This window comes from Schistocerca cancellata, chromosome 5 (genome assembly GCF_023864275.1).
Source record: "Schistocerca cancellata isolate TAMUIC-IGC-003103 chromosome 5, iqSchCanc2.1, whole genome shotgun sequence".
Taxonomy (NCBI): Eukaryota; Metazoa; Arthropoda; class Insecta; order Orthoptera; family Acrididae; genus Schistocerca; species Schistocerca cancellata.
In genome coordinates, this window is record NC_064630.1 from 772,642,114 (window position 1) to 772,661,579 (window position 19,466).

Genomic DNA, 19,466 nt, shown 5'->3' on the forward strand with positions numbered 1-19,466 from the left:
TGGCCAAGCAATGACCCTACAACGACCCATTCGACTGCCAGGATACGCTGTGTTGAGATACTGTGTCACTGGCAGTACAGAATGTGTAGGACCTCCATCATGCCGAAAGTACAAACGCTCTCGTGTTGCCAAAGGGATATCCTCCAAGGATTCTGGTAACATTTTAAGAAACTCAAGATACTGTGTCCCAGTAAGACGTTTGTCTAAAACAACTGGACTGATGAGTTGGTAATCAATAGTACTGCACCACATGGCTGAGCAACCTCGTTGAATATTCGTTTCCACAGTAGCGTGCACATTTTCATTTGCCCATACATGAGAGTAGCGCCTGTTGTTGATTCTGTTGCGGGTGAATGTGGACTCATCAGTGAACAGGATACATGGAATTAATCGCTCATTGGCATTGATTCGTTGACAGAATTCTCTTTCATGATATTGTACACTCTGCCGATGGAAGGGATACAGACCGAGCTCGTGTACTGTGCCTATCACTCGTGTTTGTTTGATACTAAGTTGAGCAGTTCTTCAAGAGATAGTAGTAGTGTTACGTTCTACTACTTGAAAAATGTTCTCAGTTCATTAAGAGTTTGTTGTACGGGACGTTCAGAGACAACATTTACGCTGGGAAGCGTACCACGCCCACGCAATCCGTGAAACACCTTGCTAAACACTCTGCTATCTGGCACTCTACGATTCGGAAATCGTTGTTGGTATCCTCGCACAGCAGCTCTGGAATCCCCATTGCACAAACCATAGACAAACGCCATGTTAGCACACTCTACATTTGTGAAGATCTGTGGCATTTTCACTACACAAAACTGTATTCGTTGTTCACAAAACAACAATGTAGTACCGTGTACTACGACAAGCACTGTCGGACTCAGACTTGAGGTAAACAATTGCACAATACGCAAGTGAACTGCATACTGACACTGTTACTAAGGACGATGCTACACGTTTCCCATTCCTAGTTGTTTCCATTGGTTTACCCGGAACGGTTAAGAAAAGGCATACATTTATCAGGAGGTGTTTTGTTCACAAGCGCCACTTGTATCACCCCTTGTATCATGTACCTTTTCTCCTGATTCACCCTGTATATATTTATATATACAAATCTAGAGAAATATGAGCTTTGAAATAGATGATAGTGGCACAAGAGTTGTAAAACCCTGCAGGACTCATGTTGGATCATGAATAACATGGATGAGAGATAACAAATTAATATTGGGGTGGCAGTTATAATTTTTCTTTCATATTTTATTTCTCTTTCATACATGGAGAAGGATGGGCAGCGGAAATGTATATATTTTTGGTGTAATTCATTCATGCCATTATGAGACACCTGTTTTTTTATCATGTCTCTTACAACAATGACATGAGATGGTGGGTGCATAAGCAGACTTCGCTTCACTCGATGTGATTGGCAACCTGGACAATTCAAATATGGCTCTGCATTACCATAGAACTCTCAACCTATTGACAACTGTCAGTAGGTTCGCCAATGCAGAGGAACAAAACAGTATATCTTGCAGTTCCCAGTATAATTAATCTCAGTATGCTTTTGACTGTATACTGTAGAAATCGGCAGAATATGTGCCAATACATTTGAAAGAGATTTAGGAACTTGAACTCTATTCATTTACACTCTTACTTGGTAAAGCACTGAGTGCTTTAAAATGGATGTGATCTTTTTCCAAAATAATATAATTGTGACTAAAATTTAAACCCATGAATTTGGAAACAAAAGTGAATTAAAATTAGGGTTTAATGGAAACCCAGAAAAAAATAAAGCAATAAATACTTCACTGAATTCCATATGCAACCTTGTGAACAGTTTATTGTTTGGAGTACGACTTCATAAATAACACATTTTAATACAATGTTTTATCATGAGATTCTGCACTGACTTGGTGCTTGTTGAAAAATCACACACACACACACACACACACACACACACACACACACACACACACACACACACACACACATATATATATATATATATATATATATATATATATATATATATATATATATATATATAAAACTGAATAATATAATGATTGCCATTATATTTCTCATACAAGTGAGAAGTCTTACATGCTGAGGAACTATCAATGGTGTGCGACATTCTGAATTTGAATGCAATGCAACATAAGTTATAACACTATCAGTTAGTACTACAAGACTAAACTCCCAAAATATTACTGTTTTGTCAGACATTTAAGCTTGACCATAACAGTCTTCTAATGGAAATTAACTGCTTACAGTTTCATCACCAGAAATATTGCTTATTGAAATGATAGTAACATTTATACCAGAAAGGATTGAACCAATAATATTAAAGTTGGAAATTAAAATAGTAGTCACATAATTGAAAAATGATCGCTATCCTGACTAAGCAAAGTTATTCCAAGCAAATATGCTAACAGCTGTGTGTGACTTTACTTGTGACATAGATCACATGTTTAAATCAGACATGAAACAACAGCACAATCTCACAAGTACTGGTAAGGTAGCTAACAATGAACAACAAAGACAAAAACTTAAATTATATGGGCAAAAAACTATCTCCCACTACCGTACATGGTTTGCTGGAAAGTGTGATAGGTAATGTTCATTATACAGTAGTATTTAATAAGAGAGAAGCACAGATAAATTGCACATGAGGTGTTACGTCACTATTGAAATCCAGTAATACAGAAATGGTTGTCGAACTGTTGAATATCGGCGAACAACAATTCAAAGTAAGTAAAATCTCAAGGGCATTTAGATGGGGTGAAATTCTGCAGCAAGCTAAGCCTATCTTCTGGGATATAAGTCTGATTTACCGCATAGAAGTTCCAGCTGCGATAATTACTCGAATCCAAAAATCTTCAGAGCATCCACATGTCCGCCGGAAGACGGATGTGGAACTTCAGCTGGGCTTAAGAGTTACAGAGATATCAGAACAGTCACAAGCCCGTCACATCTTAGACGTCTCTTACAGTTTCCAAGATGCTTGAAGACTTATACAACGACTGCATCACTTAAAGGCAGTGAGTCACAAACAGAGTCACATGTTTATGCGTGAATGTGGGACGATTTTGGTGAAGCCGCATTTATCAGTTATTAAGTGACTACGTTAATCACAAATTAGTCATCAATATAGGCACCATAAGGCATTAAAATGGCAGGGAGAACGGCTAGTATATGTAGCTTGTGTCTGCTCAAACGGTTATTGGGGTATCATGTAAAAATCAACTCTAAATCGCTGAAAAAGTATTCAATACTTTTGGTAACAACGTTAAACTACAACCCGTCTTTATACAGTAGTATAGAGTTTAATGTTATTTTGTGCTGAAACTGTCGTGTTCAGTTTGCTATCTCTGATATTTTGCTGATTATATTTAACATGTGTACATCTGCATCTACATCTGCATGTACACAGGTGATCCGCAAGCCACCGTAAGGTGCGTGGTGGAGGGTACCCTGTACGACTACTACTACTTTGCTGTGGTGACAAAATCTCATATCCAGTACTAGGTGAGCCAGAGACGCTTAAAAACCCAACTTCGGCAAGAATATAATGACTCAAGTCATTTTCTAAATATTGTAAGAAAATATAACGCGTGCTTTCATATTCGACATACAGCAAAATAATGTAAACACATTCATTATATACCTACAGGGTTATTACAAATGATTGAAGCGATTTCACAGCTCTACAATAACTTTATTATTTGAGATATTTTCACAATGCTTTGCACACACATACAAAAACTCAGAAAGTTTTTTTAGGCATTCACAAATGATCGATATGTGCCCCTTTAGTGATTCGGCAGACATCAAGCCAATAATCAAGTTCCTCCCACACTCGGCGCAGCACGTCCCCATCAGTGAGTTCATAAGCACCGTTGATGCGAGCTCGCAGTTCTGGCACGTTTCTTGGTAGAGGAGGTTTAAACACTGACTCTTTCACATAACCCCACAGAAAGAAATCGCATGGGGTTAAGTCGGGAGAGCGTGGAGGCCATGACATGAACTGCTGATCATGATCTCCACCACGACCGATCCATCGGTTTTCCAATCTCCTGTTTAAGAAATGCCGAACATCATGATGGAAGTGCGGTGGAGCACCATCCTGTTGTAAGATGAAGTCGGCGCTGTCGGTCTCCAGTTGTGGCATGAGCCAATTTTCCGCGGGCTACGCGTGAAACTTGCCCGCATGCGTTCAACCGTTTCTTCGCTCACTGCAGGCCGACCCGTTGATTTCCCCTTACAGAGGCATCCAGAAGCTTTAAACTGCGCATACCATCGCCGAATGGAGTTAGCAGTTGGTGGATCTTTGTTGAACTTCGTCCTGAAGTGTCGTTGCACTGTTATGACTGACTGATGTGAGTGCATTTCAAGCACGACATACGCTGTCTCGGCTCCTGTCGCCATTTTGTCTCACTGTGCTCTCGAGCGCTCTGACAGCAGAAACCTGAAGTGCGGCTTCAGCCGAACAAAACTTTATGAGTTTTTCTACGTATCTGTAGTGTGTCGTGACCATATGTCAATGAATGGAGCTACAGTGAATTTATGAAATCGCTTCAATCATTTGTAATAGCCCTGTACATGCATAGACCTGCGCGTATTTTGTATACATATGTCTCCACACCACTACCTACACCGACTTCTCGGAAAATTACCATCACTCGCCATAACAAAGCACTGATATGCGAGCAAAGTGTCAGGTAACAGCTAGCAGTAAATACACACACACACACACACACAAAAAGGAACACCGTCCGAGAAGGCCTCGAAGGCCCAACATACCGACCTGCCGCCGTGTCATCCTGAGCCCATAAACCTCCCTGGGTGTGGATAAGGAGAGCCTTGTCGTCAGCGCACTGCTCTCCTAGCCGTTGTCAGTTTTCGTAACCGGTGCTGCTACGTCTCAATCAAGCAGCTCCTCAAGTGGCCTCACAGGGGCCGAGTGCACCGAGCAACACCCGACAGACTTGACGGTGACCCATCCAAGGCCTAGCCAAATCCGACAGCACTTAACTTTGACGATCTGACGGGAACCAGTGTTACCACTGTGGCAAAACTGCTGGCACTTATTTATCATATATTTTAAAAAATACACTCCTGGAAATTGAAATAAGAACACCGTGAATTCATTGTCCCAGGAAGGGGAAACTTTATTGACACATTCCTGGGGTCAGATACATCACATGATAGCACTGACAGAACCACAGGCACATACACACAGGCAACAGAGCATGCACAATGTCGGCACTAGTACAGTGTGTATCCACCTTTCGCAGCAATGCAGGCTGCTATTCTCCCATGGAGACGATCGTAGAGATGCTCGATGTAGTCCTGTGGAACGGCTTGCCATGCCATTTCCACCTGGCGCCTCAGTTGGACCAGCGTTCGTGCTGGACGTGCAGACCGCGTGAGACGACGCTTCATCCAGTCCCAAACATGCTCAATGGGGGACAGATCCGGAGATCTTGCTGGCCAGGGTAGTTGACTTACACCTTCTAGAGCACGTTGGGTGGCACGGGATACATGCGGACGTGCATTGTCCTGTTGGAACAGCAAGTTCCCTTGCCGGTCTAGGAATGGTAGAACGATGGGTTCGATGACGGTTTGGATGTACCGTGCACTATTCAGTGTCCCTCGACGATCACCAGTGGTGTACGGCCAGTGTAGGAGATCGCTCCCCACACCATGATGCCGGGTGTTGGCCCTGTGTGCCTCGGTCGTATGCAGTCCTGATTGTGGCGCTCACCTGCACGGCGCCAAACACGCATACGACCATCATTGGCACCAAGGCAGAAGCGACTCTCATCGCTGAAGACGACACGTCTCCATTCGTCCCTCCATTCACGCCTGTCGCGACACCACTGGAGGCGGGCTGCACGATGTTGGGGCGTGAGCGGAAGACGGCCTAACGGTGTGCGAGACCGTAGCCCAGCTTCATGGAGACGGTTGCGAATGGTCCTCGCCGATACCCCAGGAGCAACAGTGTCCCTAATTTGCTGGGAAGTGGCGGTGCGGTCCCCTACGGCACTGCGTAGGATCCTACGGTCTCGGCGTGCATCCGTGCGTCGCTGCGGTCCGGTCCCAGGTCGACGGGCACGTGCACCTTCCGCCGACCACTGGTGACAACATCGATGTGCTGTGGAGACCTCACGCCCCACGTGTTGAGCAATTCGGCGGTACGTCCACCCGGCCTCCCGCATGCCCACTATATGCCCTCGCTCAAAGTCCGTCAACTGCACATACGGTTCACGTCCACGCTGTCGCGGCATGCTACCAGTGTTAAAGACTGCGATGGAGCTCCGTATGCCACGGCAAACTGGCTGACACTGACGGCGGCGGTGCACAAATGCTGCGCAGCTAGCGCCATTCGACGGCCAACACCGCGGTTCCTGGTGTGTCCGCTGTGCCGTGCGTGTGATCTTTGCTTGTACAGCCCTCTCGCAGTGTCCGGAGCAAGTATGGTGGGTCTGACACACCGGTGTCAATGTGTTCTTTTTTCCATTTCCAGGAGTGTATATATAGCTTGTGTCCGCTCAAACGGTTATTGGGATATCATGTAAAAATCTACTCTAAATCACTGAAAACTTTCCAACATTTTTGGTAACAACGTTAAAGTACAACTAGTCTTGATACAGTAGTATAGGGTTTAATGTTATTTCGTGCTGAAACTGCCATGTGTTCTGTTTGCTATCTCTGATATTTTGCTGATTATATTCAACATGTGCACATCTGCATCTACATCTGCATGTACACAGGTGATCCGCAAGCCACCGTAAGGAGCATGGTGGAGGGTACCACTACTACTCATTTCCCCTTCTCATCCACTCTCTAACAGAGCGAGGGGAAAACGACTGTCTATACGCCTCCGAATGGGCCCTGTTTTCTCGTAGCTCATCTTCGCGGTTTTTATGCGCAGTGTATGTTAGCGGCAGTTCAATCAAATGGCAATCAGTTTCTGATGCTGGCTCTCTAAATTTTCTTAGTAGCGTTTCTCGAAAAGAACGTCGGCTTCCCTCCAGGATTCCCATTTGAGTTCCCGAAGCATCTCCCTAACACTTACCAGTAGCCCGAACCAATCAGTAACAAATCTAGCTGCCCCACCTCTGAACTGGTTTGATGTCTTCCTTCAAGCTGACTGGGTACGGATCCCAAAAACTCTAGCAGTACTCAAGAATAGGTCGCACTTAAGTTCTGTATGTGGTGTCCTTTACAGGTGAACCACTCTTTCCCAATAAACCGAAGTCGACCATATGCCCTCCCTACCACGGTCCTCACATTCTCATTCCAGTTCATATCGCCTTGCACCATTACACCCAGATATTTAAACGACTTGGCTGTGTCAAGTTGGACATTAGTAATACCATTCAGAACATTACAGGTTTGTTGTTGTTACTCTTCTGCATTAACTTACACTTTCCCACATTCAGAGCTGTCATTCATCACACCAACTAGAAATATTGTCTAAGTCGTCTTGTATGTTCCTACAGTCACTGAACTTAAACACCTTGCCCTGGACGACAGCACCATCAGCGAACAACGGCAGATTACAGGCCACGCTGTCTACCAGATCATTTGTGTACATAGAGAACTACAGCAGTACTAGCACACTTCGCTGGGGCGCTTTGACTGTCATCGTCTCCACAGGTTTCCTGTAGTCTGGACTGCTGTGCTGAGGTATATTGTTCGGCAAACGACGGAAATCTTGACTGTTAGCAGAGATCGCAGAAGCCATTCTGTTATAAAGCATACTAACCTTGAGACTTGTATTCACGTAAACTATTAAATGTGCTCCACTTTAACAATATACACAGGTGTAGACAACTGCGAAATAGCTACTTTCCTTACGGAACCAGAGATACCGTCTTGCTCTCGACGATTGTATCGTCGGTAATAGCTTAATGTACAGTGTAGTCTACACCATGGCCAGCTATAGTTGCACTCCTCTGATATAGACATACCTCGAGTCCCAGACCTACAGGGCTACTTTAACTGGCAGTGGAGTTTCATGTAACAGTTCCAGCTGCGACTTTATTGCACCCTCTGTTAGATTATCGCCGGCCGGGATGACCGAGCGGTTCTAGGCGCTACAGTCTGGAACCACGCGACTGCTACGGTCTCTGGTTCGAATCCTGCCTCGGGCATGCATGTGTATGATGTCTTTAGGTTAGTTAGGTTTAAGTAGTTCTAAGTTCTGGGGAACTGATGACCTCAGAAGTTAAGTCCCATAGTGCTCAGAGTCATTTGAACCAGCCATTTGTTAGATTATCGGCTCACTTAACATACCATATATGCAAAATACAAGTATAGAAACTTCTCTATTGTATTTAAAGTTCCATGTTGTACAGCCACAGTCTGACAACTGGCCAAAGCTGCCTAATCGTTCAGATGACCGTCGACTCAAGTCCATCAGTGAGCTCTTACATAATGAACGATGGGCAAATCACAAGTGTTACCACACACATTGCTGAATGGCGTACGAGAAAGTACACAAACAGTTTAATGTTACCATATAGCTTAGTCAGCAAAGACGAGGGGAAAAAATCGTGCGGTCGCAAATCACGTAGTCGTGTTACAGTGCTATGGAGGAGTGTCATGAAAAACATACTAAAACTCATGCCCGATGGGGTGTCAGCGTTGGCATGAGGGGTGGGGGAGGGCAGGGAAGAGTAACGTTTTTATATTTTTCTCGAATAAATCGAAAATCGCAGTTCCTATAGAAAATGTTTCCAAGCACAAAATTAAACTTCATTTAATTTACTGCAAATACGTACTAATCATTTTTCCTGCAGGGGATAAAAAGAATTGGGGATTATTAAAAACTCTCTCTTAACTGGAGATAAAATTAATTATAACGTGTGTCGTGGGCTTCCCCTCTAGCAAGAGATAAAGCAGTTTAACACTGCAATGTTAAATATCACCTGATCCAGATAATATCTCGAGTGCGACAATTATGATGAGCTTTGATTACTTTGGCGTGCGTAAACCGCTCATCATACCATTAGCAGATAATAATTGCATCGCTGACCTACCATACAGGTATCTCGGTAATTATTAAACACATTAACTGATTAGTTTTAGCTATATATACGCCCGCTAAGGCAACCCAACTGTCTCGCCAGCTACTCTTCATTTCACGGCGACTCCCAGACTGCTTAGAGGTGAGCCATCACCTGTTACGGGTGATATACATGTTAATTAGTGTAATTCGCGACTGTTTAAGTTTGTTTGTTATGGCATTGTCAGCATTTGTTGTGGCCGCTAACTGTGAAAGTAAAGATTATTGTATAGTACTATTCTTTAGTCTTTTAACATTACCGTTGGAGAAAGGGAGAGAAATTATAATACTAAACGCTGTGGATTCCAGTAACGCAGCGGGTCACAAGGCAGAAATGGGAGACCGTGCTCCTGCTCTTGGTAGTATAGAAATAGCCAAATCCCAGAACTAGTCAGCTTACAAACGATGACAATGAACAGCTGGTACTAGGGACAAACAGACGTCTGAAACCATATGTAAACAGTAATGAAGTTATTAGTTAAGATTGGCACGTTTATTGCAAGAATTGATTGGACGCCGATGGTGCAAGTGTGTTTATAACTGTAACAAATGAGACAATTTCTAGTGACGTTGGTACACATTCTAATTCGAATTCATTTGCTTGGAAGCGTTAAAAGGTGGAACAAACATGGTCGTCGAATGCTTTTTGTAGATCCCCTGCCTCACCAGCAGTGGTGCGCAGCTCTTGGGGGACACATGTAGAATACTTCGCGTAAATTTGCTGGTCGTGTTTTAGCATTAGATGATGATTACAGATTACGACATACACACTGTGTGACTCGAGTGGTTTTGCTGGGTAATAAGGATAGGGAATCAGGTAAAATGTTTATAAATGCTTTATCCGAGGATTACCTTGAACAGATAATCAGAGAACAGACTTGTGAAAGCAATATGTTAGATCTCCTGGTCACCAACAGGCCCGAATATTTCGAATAAATCTGCGCAGGACAGTATCATTAAATACGGGTGGAAATAGGAATCCAACGAAAGGAAGGGAGATATTTCTGCTTAGTAATAGCAACAAGGAGCAGATATCAGATTACTTCAGCGGTCAGCATGAAAATTTCCTCTGCATAATTAAGAATTTTGCGCAGGAGTAGAGAAAGTTCAAGTGTATTGTACAATATGCTGTAGAGAGGTATGTGCCAAGCAAAACTGAGAGGGATGTCAGAGATCGGCCGTGGTTCGACAGACGTGTTACAAAGAGGATACGAAAGTAAAGGGAGCTACAGTGAAAATTTAAACTTAGCCATTCAACGTACACTTAAGTGAAATTGTGTCAGCCGACTTGACAGAAAGCTTTAAGAAGTTTCGGTCTTGTGCTAAGTGAGAAAACGGATCTAACACATCTGTACAGACAATGTTTGGCATCTAAATGGAGAATGATACACCGAAGATCTAAATACTAAACGTCTTTCCAAAACTGTTACACTGAGAGAAGCAGTCAATGCAGTTTAGAAGCTGAATGATAGACTACTCCATTATTGCAAAAGCGATCGTTAAATAGTTGTAAAGTTTTCGGGGGATGTAATCATCAATACTTAGAAGCTGAATCTCAAGAGAATATTTACAGCTCGTGACACTGAATTAGGCGATTATAAAATCATGTAAGTCTCGAGCCTGAGTGCATTGATTTGCTAAAACAATCTGTCGCCTATGGTGTGTAACATCAAAGATTCCGATGAAATCATTTTTCACCATGAATGAACAGCATTACAACAGTTTTTCTGCAATGCGAGAATTTACTTCTTGTTTACGACATTATGACATATAAAGAATTCTATAGCAATCAGCAAGTGGTACTAATCATATTCGAGTAACAAATCCCATACTGTAATTAACTGATACTAAAGAACGTGGTGAGCAAGACCTCTTCTCGATTATTGGTTATTTTGGGGAATCCTGATTGTTTTGCAGGTTTTTGGCACATTGTATGTCCTCATTAGAGTTTATTTATTTCTTGATGTGGTTCTTGTTGGTGTTCCAACGAGCTAACAAAATACTGTTTTTATGCTGTTTTTAACTATATGATTAACTTATATTGCTAATTTGTAAGGTATTTGGTGGGTGTACAAAAACGTAATACGCTAAAATTACGCAAGAATTTATTTTGGAAATGAACTACAGAGGTTAATCCACACCTCACTATGCAAATGGCACCCATTTATGATAAAGATAATCCTGTGTTATGGTGTGTGCTTCATCACCGGATGCCACGTGTTGAGAACTTGCAGCACCAGCTAAGCCTTTTTTACCTGTCACTTAAAGTGTCGCACGGCTACAAGAAGACTGATTTTCTCGCCTGTCTGTCGCAGCCATGTGGACGCCCGCGACGCTGCTGCTGCTGGCTGCCCTGGTGGCGTCTGCCGCAGCCGGGCTCAGCACCCGCTACGACCAGACCAGCGGCCGCATCCTGCTGCTGTCCGACAGGGGTGAGTGTCGGCCGAGGGCGCTGTGTCTGCGGGCTGTCCAGGGCGGGCAGCCTGCTGGCTCTGCGCTGCTGCAAGCTGCCACAGTTTCTACACAACACCTTCACTGCATCCTGTCAGCGTTTGAAACCCACCACTACACTAACTGACTACAAGTATCCTGACACCTGTTAGCTGACATTAATATAAAGTGTATTCACCCTTCAGGCTTTTTGATAACTTATACTCCGACACACATACTTTCAGTTACGTGCCTGAATGTCTGTTGAGGATGAGAGCCAATTCTTCCCCAAACCAGAGAAGTTTCTAATGTTAGACACTGCTGACTGGTGCAAAGTCGACATTCTAAGTTATGTCAAAGGTGTTCCATTAAATTTAGGTGAGGACTCTGGGCAGGCCAGCCCATTTCAGAAATGGTATTATCAGCAGACGATATATTTCATTATGACAGAGGTTTTCCTCATCCTAGTACAAGCAATCAACATCTCGGAATTCTTCTTACGCAATTCTGTACAAACTTTCCATATCCTCTGCAATAAGGAGGGCACATCTTGGCCATGATAGACACCCCATACTTTAACACTACTTCATACTTCGCTGTTGGCACTAGAAACGATGGCATGTAATCTTCTTGCGACATTCGCTGAGCCCAAATCTTCACGCCAGATTGCTACAGGGGACAGTACAGTCCATTACTCAAGATCACTAACGGTTTCGGGGGGCAAATAAAATTTAAATTTATTTCGCATAATTATTGGCTGAGTTTAAAAATTATAATACTATCAGAATTAACTCATTTAGACATATACTCCTATGATAAAATTGCAACACAATAAGACAGGTACTAACAGAAAGCTTATATTTTTCTTGAGACAATGTAACTGATGGCATGCAAATATAGAGATTTCATGCATACAGTATTTCAGAATGAGAGCACTTATCGACTTCCAACACACTTTACATATAATTTCAGCCCTTTACTAAAAGTGTTTCTCGCTGGACCCCCTTCTCCCTCCCTCACCACACATACAAACACAAAGTGATGAAAGAAAAATAGTTTATCTCTTACTACAGTTTCACTGCCCACATAGTAAATCTTTAACATCAGACAAGTCATTTTAATTTATTACTTCATTACTACCTGTCATATTCACGATACAGTTTGTATGCAATATGTATATATACGACTGAATGTATCTGCAAAATTACTTCATTGTTCAGCATACAGTTCAGGAGATAAGATGTCATAGATATTTTCATGTGTGAAAACCTAGCTTCCGATTAAAATGGGACAGAGTGAAACGTCAACATGTGAGTTGTTTCAGTTTATTGTATTTTTATTACCATATGTCAATGAAAATACTTGCAAAAATGCATCATCATATATTACATACTTCAGGTGACATAACGTCATGAACATTGAAATGCGTGAAAAAAATTTCCTTTTTGCTTCAAAGTTGGTGCATATCATCCAGATTATGTTCATCCAGTCTTTCACAAATGACAACTTCTAACGAATTCCTACAAAGTTTGAGCATCATTTCAAAATTTTTGCATACTTATTCTCTCTTACATGCTGATAGTCAATAATTTGTCACATTAACTCAATTGTATGGCTTTCAGACATTTGAAACTGTATTATACGCTTGAGTCCGACTATTCAATTAGCCGGTGTTTGCTGGTTCATTCGAGATCTCTGCACACAATCGTTAGTCTAGATGGACTGCTTATAGGACTTTGGAACTCACCAGAAATTCCTCCCTCTGGTTTCACGCGATTTTTTTACAGTCAGCCTCTGGAATCCTCGACGATCCCTATCCTACGTACATCACGTCTGACAGGTCCTGCTTTAGCTGTGGTTACTGTTTCACGTTTCCATTTCATAGTCCAATTATCAACCAGTCGACTTCAGCAGATTTAGAAGGGTTCAAGTGTCCGAGATGGATTTTCTTCTCAGGTGACATTACACATATTCTCATTGTTTAAAGTGTCCAAGCTCTCCTGACTGATCCATTCTTCTGACAACACAATACTCCCCACGACATCTCATACCAGCGGGTCCACCTCTCAAGCCATGCAGTGGTCAGTTCTGCATTACACAGAGGTGGACAGATACTTTTGATTCGATGTTGTAGAAGAGAAGGCGAAAGTTGCCGTGTATATTTATGTATCAGCGCTACTTCTTTCATATAATTTCACTTGTTCCTCTAATTACTGGCGATAAGAATCAACGTTGAATGGATTCTCAAGCAAATAACTGCCTGTTGGAGTGGGCCATCTGATATGACGTCTAAAATGACTCAGATTCAGAGTATAAAACTTGCCAATCAAATTAGTTACAAACTAAATTTACAAATTTTAGTTACAAATTAATTTTAATGAGAATACATGCACTGATGAGGCAAAACATTATGAGGACCTGCTTAATATAATTTTTGTCCGTCTTTGGCACCAGATACATCACTGCATTTTCGTTTCAGGGATCCGAGAGTTTGTTGGTAGGTTTTAGCAGTTATGTGGCACAAGCCACGTAATTTGCCGTACATAATAGGCCGCTGATTTGCGTACGCCGTGACGGCGACCGATAGCGACCTAGATGGGTTCCATTGGATATACAGCGGATAGACAAAATAATGTGAACACCTGTACTTACTTGGGAATGGTTTATTAATAAAGGGTTGGACGCCCATTTACCTGTAATACAACTGTGCTTCTTATTGGAATGCTAGCATGTAATGATCGTATAGTCTCCAGTGGAGTGCTTTGCCACTCTTCGATCAGAACCTTGTATAGTTCCTGTAGTGACTAGGACGTGGATATCTGCTCCGGAGTCTGTGCTGCAAAACTGCCCACAAGGGTTCGATAAAGTTCAAGTCCAGAGACTGTGCTGGCCAAGAAAGGAACTGCGCTTCAGTTGCAAAGCTTCTCATATCACGATTGTACTGTTCTGTCTCTGTGAAAGGGTGCAGCATCGTCCTGAAACATGCCATCATTGTTGGGGAACAATATTTGAATCACGGGGTGCACCTGATCACCTAAATTGTTCACGTACTCGTTGGCTGCAACGCGGCTTTTTAGAGTAATTATGAGACCAGCAAAATACCATGACATGGCGGCCCGCACCAGCACACTTCCACCTCCACGCTTAACCATTGCAGTCAAACAGTCAGGATTGTAAATTCCTTTGGCGTTCTCAAGAAATAAAACCGGGTGATGTTGGAAATAACGAAAACGTTGACTCGTCAGACCATATGAGGTGTTTCTACTGATCAGCCTCCTATACAGCCGGGATAACAAAGTGCAAATGATATTCACTCACTAACATGCTCAGTACTCTGTTGTGCTACTAGCAGCTGGTGAAGTCTGAAGATTTGTGTTGCACCGAAGTTGTCATATCACAGTTTTATACGAGCAGCTTAGAACAGAGAGACTTTCGCAACTCACCACGTCGCTTTCAGAGTTCATGTGCAGATTAGCACACTTATAAGTTCTTAAAACCAGACACCAAACTATAAGAGAGCGAAATGTGTGAAATACTATGACTTGAGTTGTATTCCTTATGTTGGTCACTCAAACTTCTGCCGTTAGCCAATAGGAATGCAGGAAGTTCAGGTGATGCCAGAGTAGTGTTCTAGGCGCAAAAATACAAAGGTGCACACTGAAGTGACTTAAATCTTATGCACCTACTTGTGCACTCAGTTTATAGAAGACAATGGCTACATATATATCAGTGACATCTACTGCAATTGATAACTATTATGTGCTCGACACCAGGGAATCATCAGTGAAATTCACATCCATGATCTGAAAAGGTTGCTTGACTGTGACCATTAATGGTAAATAAATACACATTGAAGCGCCTGTTGGTGGTTTCACGATGCCGTTCTTCAAAATATATCTATTCAAAAAAGCAGACGATAATTCGCTTGACGACCTCCTAAAGATTGTCTTCATTGCTTCCATTCTGTGAAATAAAGAACCGAATGTGGTTCAAAATCAAAGAACTTGCCGGCAACTGCGAGTTTTACACAAAACTTCTCGGGACACCTTCGCAAAATCAGGGAATAACTCATGCTAGATTTAAAAGAACGCTAAATAACTTAGCCTAGCGACGGTTTACGGATGACCGAAACTATACACAGATTTCAGAGCGAGATCATTTAACAGTTTCCACAAGGAAACTAGCTCTCGAAACGCGGCAGAAAATCCAAAGAGGTTCTGCACGCGTGTAAACTGTGCCAATGGCAAAAAACACTCTCAGCGCACGATATCAAAGGTAACATTATCGATAGCAACGCCACTAAACAGGTGTTACTAAAACTTCCAACATTGATTCATCATAGAGGATTCAGTAAATATTCCAGAATCAGAATCAAGAAAATGCGCCAACATAAATAATTCCGAACTACATCCCCTCGGAGTAGTGAAGCAATATAAGTCAATTAGGGATCTCTTCCGTTCCAGATTTTAAACGAATAAGGTTCCTTCGGAGTATGCTGATGAGACAACAGTAATATACAGCCAGTAGTTCAGCGAAAGATTCCAACCTAAGGACTGAAAAGTAGTCCAGGTCACACCAGCACACAAGAAAGTAGACAGAACTTACTGGACTTCTTCTCCAACAACAGGGCTACTGCTGCTAATAGAAAGAATGTAACTAATTTACACTAACATTAAATAACATAAGAAGTACAATTTGAATGCATAACCCCTCTATAGACTATTCAGATTCATATTGTCTTATAAGTTATATTCTTTTATGAATACTAACGTTGAACCTTGGAATTGAGACATGGATCATCGACTGAATCTTAAAACACGTTTCATTTCTTTTATATAGAGGATATTTTTCCTTTGTCAAAAGTATCTGTATTTGTATTAGGTATTTAGCGTGTAATTTTTCCTCCTATCTATCTACGTAATTCTGTAGTTCTCAATTCGTTCGAGTAATCAATCATTCATTATAGGAAACACAGTCATAGCTCAGTCACTAAAAATGATTCAGAAATTTTACTTGTTAGAATGAAATCAGGCGATGATTCTTCTTCTCTGCAGGCTCGTGCTTTGTGGCAGTCTGCTATTCTGTACAAATAAAATGCCTCGTAATTTTGGGAGCGTTGTATAATCAGTCGGGAAACCTCAGCTCAAGCGGATATTTGGCTTTGATGAAGTTTAACCTTCCGAAGAAGTAATGGAGCTCTTGGATTATTAAATGCAGGTTCGTATCCAGTCTTTCGGAAGTCCCTTCTGATTAACAACTACGCAATATATCGATAAATATCATTAATTCCAAAATGTCACATACACACCTTTTTTTTTGAAGGAGCAATATATATATATATATTTCCTTTTAATCGTACAGTTCGTATCAGTTATCTTCTGTGATAAATCTCAATAATCAAATTACAGTTCTTCCAAACCAAGCTCATGCTAATCGGCACGAAGACAATCCCGGAAGCTCCCTTTCTTTTTTTTCTAACAACCACCAGAGAGAGTACTACAAAGAATACTTATGCGCTCATGGCATAGCTATTGTATGAGCTACTTTTCGCATGGATTCTGCGAGTATGAAGATAGAAAATTAGTAAACGTCATTCAAGGGTAGAATTGTATCAGAATAATTCATCGAATATAAAGAGATATTACAAGCGCGTCCTGAATGTAGGTCGACGACCCTGAGAACTGTTAACACCTTGCACAAGCAGATATTTCCTCTCGCAAAGTTACTTCGATCGTCGTCCATTTTGAATTAGATCGTTGTCCCTTTGCATTACTGAAAACATGCAAAATAACAATTCCACACAATGTCTGTACTCTTACTGACGTTACATCATAGTGTTCATTAGAGAGTACCACTGCCGATAAGAAAGCGCAGGGATACATATACAGGCTTGTCAAAATAATAGTTACACACTCCTTGTTTGAGAGCGGAAATGGCGGGTCGTACACTAAGACACAAAGGTATAAAGAAAAGCCAGCCAAGGTCACTGCAGTCGACTCACGTACCTGTTACAAGTAAGATGAAAGTATATTTCTGCAATGTAGAAAGCTACATGTTTCCCATGTTTCAACATTGAAGACTATGTATGTTTTATATATTCTTTTACATAATTAAAAAATTGTGTCCCATTGTATTTTATGATAGTTGTTTCACGTATTACTTACTGTCATACATTCGCTCACAGCAACTATGTGCTTGTACGTTGCAGGTGGAGACGAGGTAGAGGTGGGATACATCGAAGCCTCCAGCAACCAGCGGTCTGCAGTTCCACGCCACGAGACTCGTGGAAACGAGGAGTCCTTCGACTTTGGCGCCTCCAGAGTTCTCGTCCGCCACCAAGACAGGTCGGGCGAATGTCTCTGGATCCGGCACACCAAAGACAATCCGAGTGAGATAATCACAATGTGTCAGCGGCACCTAAGGAGCCACATCTATGGTGGTGTCGAATCGACGTACCGCAACTGGCCCATCGAGAACAACGTGTACAACCACCACCCATACGTCGCCGAACACACAGACCACGCCACCATCGCGACGCGCTACTGGGTCTTCTCCGACGGAAGACTCGTCCACGTCCACACGAACGTTCCTCTCTTCGTCGACCAAAACGGCAATCAGACGAGTAATAAACTGTGCTTCAGTGCCGAGAACGCCTCTCCCTACCCAGAGGACCGAAGCGACAACGTGCTGGAATACGAGCTGTGTACGTACGGTGACGCGAAGGAGGCGCACTTGGTCGGGATCCAGAAGTACCTGGGCAAGCCTACGGCGATTCCGGACGAACGCTTGGGTGTTCAGCCCTTCTGGGAAGTGGGGCCACCCGAACAGAACGTGAGAGAGCGCGCCGCAGGCATAATCGAGCACGGGTTCGGCTACAGCCTTCTCGAAATAGCCAACTTCTGGGAGAGCTGCCGCGGAAGCTTCACCCCGGACACCACGAAGTTTCCCGACATGGAGGCGCTCGTGGACGACCTCCACGCACTGGGATTCCCCGTCGCATTGTGGATACACCCATTTATAAACAGAGACTGCGAACCCTTCTACTCTGAGGCACAGTCCAAAGGATACTTTGTGCGCAATGACAATGGCAGCATCAGTACTCGTTGGTGGGGTGGATGGGCCGCCATTATCGACTTCACCAATCCTGATGCGGTAGCTTGGTGGACTGATCGAGTTGCGGTGAGTACATTCGCTACAAATTCTAGTGTCTATGGCATAGAAATCATTTACAAAGTATGACTCTATGTAAGTAGTGTAGGACCAATCGCTTGGAGAAATTCTTATGGTTACTTTAATTCTGAAAAAAGAAAAATACTCACTTTTGGTTATTCTAAGGGTTTTAGACATGCATTCTGCAAAAAATATAGGTCGCTTGCAAACGGATTTCTACTGACAATATATCCTTTTCATGTGTCTGGGCAGGCCATAGAGACATTTCATATGATGAGCAGTTGGAATATTTGACATTTAACACACAGAGCAGGGATCTGTAGCTCACCAATCCATAATCTTAAGCACACAAGAGAGTGATATAAAAGGAGAAATCGAGAATTGGTTAGTGAGTTTTTTATTTACTTACTTAGGGGTATTTGCCATTCATTAAATTTAAATTAATCCATCTACATAAGACTGCACGCAGTGAGTGGCATAGAAGAAATCATCACGGAGCGTCACATTCAGTGAAATTTTTCAAACTCACTGCTGCTGTTTGTCTGTTAGTGTACTTTAATTTTCGGGTTAGCTTATACTTTTGTTTCTTGTCATTCCAAATACACACTATCGAGTTACGTTGTTAGGAAGACCTCAGTGAATCGTTTACAACACTGAGCGAATGATCGAATGATGTGCGTGGTGTGCCCAGAAGAAATGCTATAAATGAACACTTAAAGACTGCCTTATGGAAATAAATGATTACTTTTTTGTAATCGTCAGTCTTCTAACATGTTTGATGCAGGAGCTACGA

General features: G+C 42.4%; 1 protein-coding gene across 1 annotated transcript in view; it reads left to right on the plus strand.

The window, feature by feature from the left end:
* The window catches only part of LOC126187986 (myogenesis-regulating glycosidase-like), a 53,569-nt gene that overhangs the window by 28,024 nt on the left and 6,079 nt on the right, over positions 1-19,466 (plus strand). The window contains exons 2-3 of the mRNA XM_049929393.1: positions 11,389-11,505; positions 17,712-18,682. Of these exons, the coding sequence (XP_049785350.1) occupies positions 11,391-11,505; positions 17,712-18,682 (1,086 nt within the window). The 5' untranslated portion in view covers positions 11,389-11,390. The remainder of the gene's footprint in view (positions 1-11,388; positions 11,506-17,711; positions 18,683-19,466) is intronic.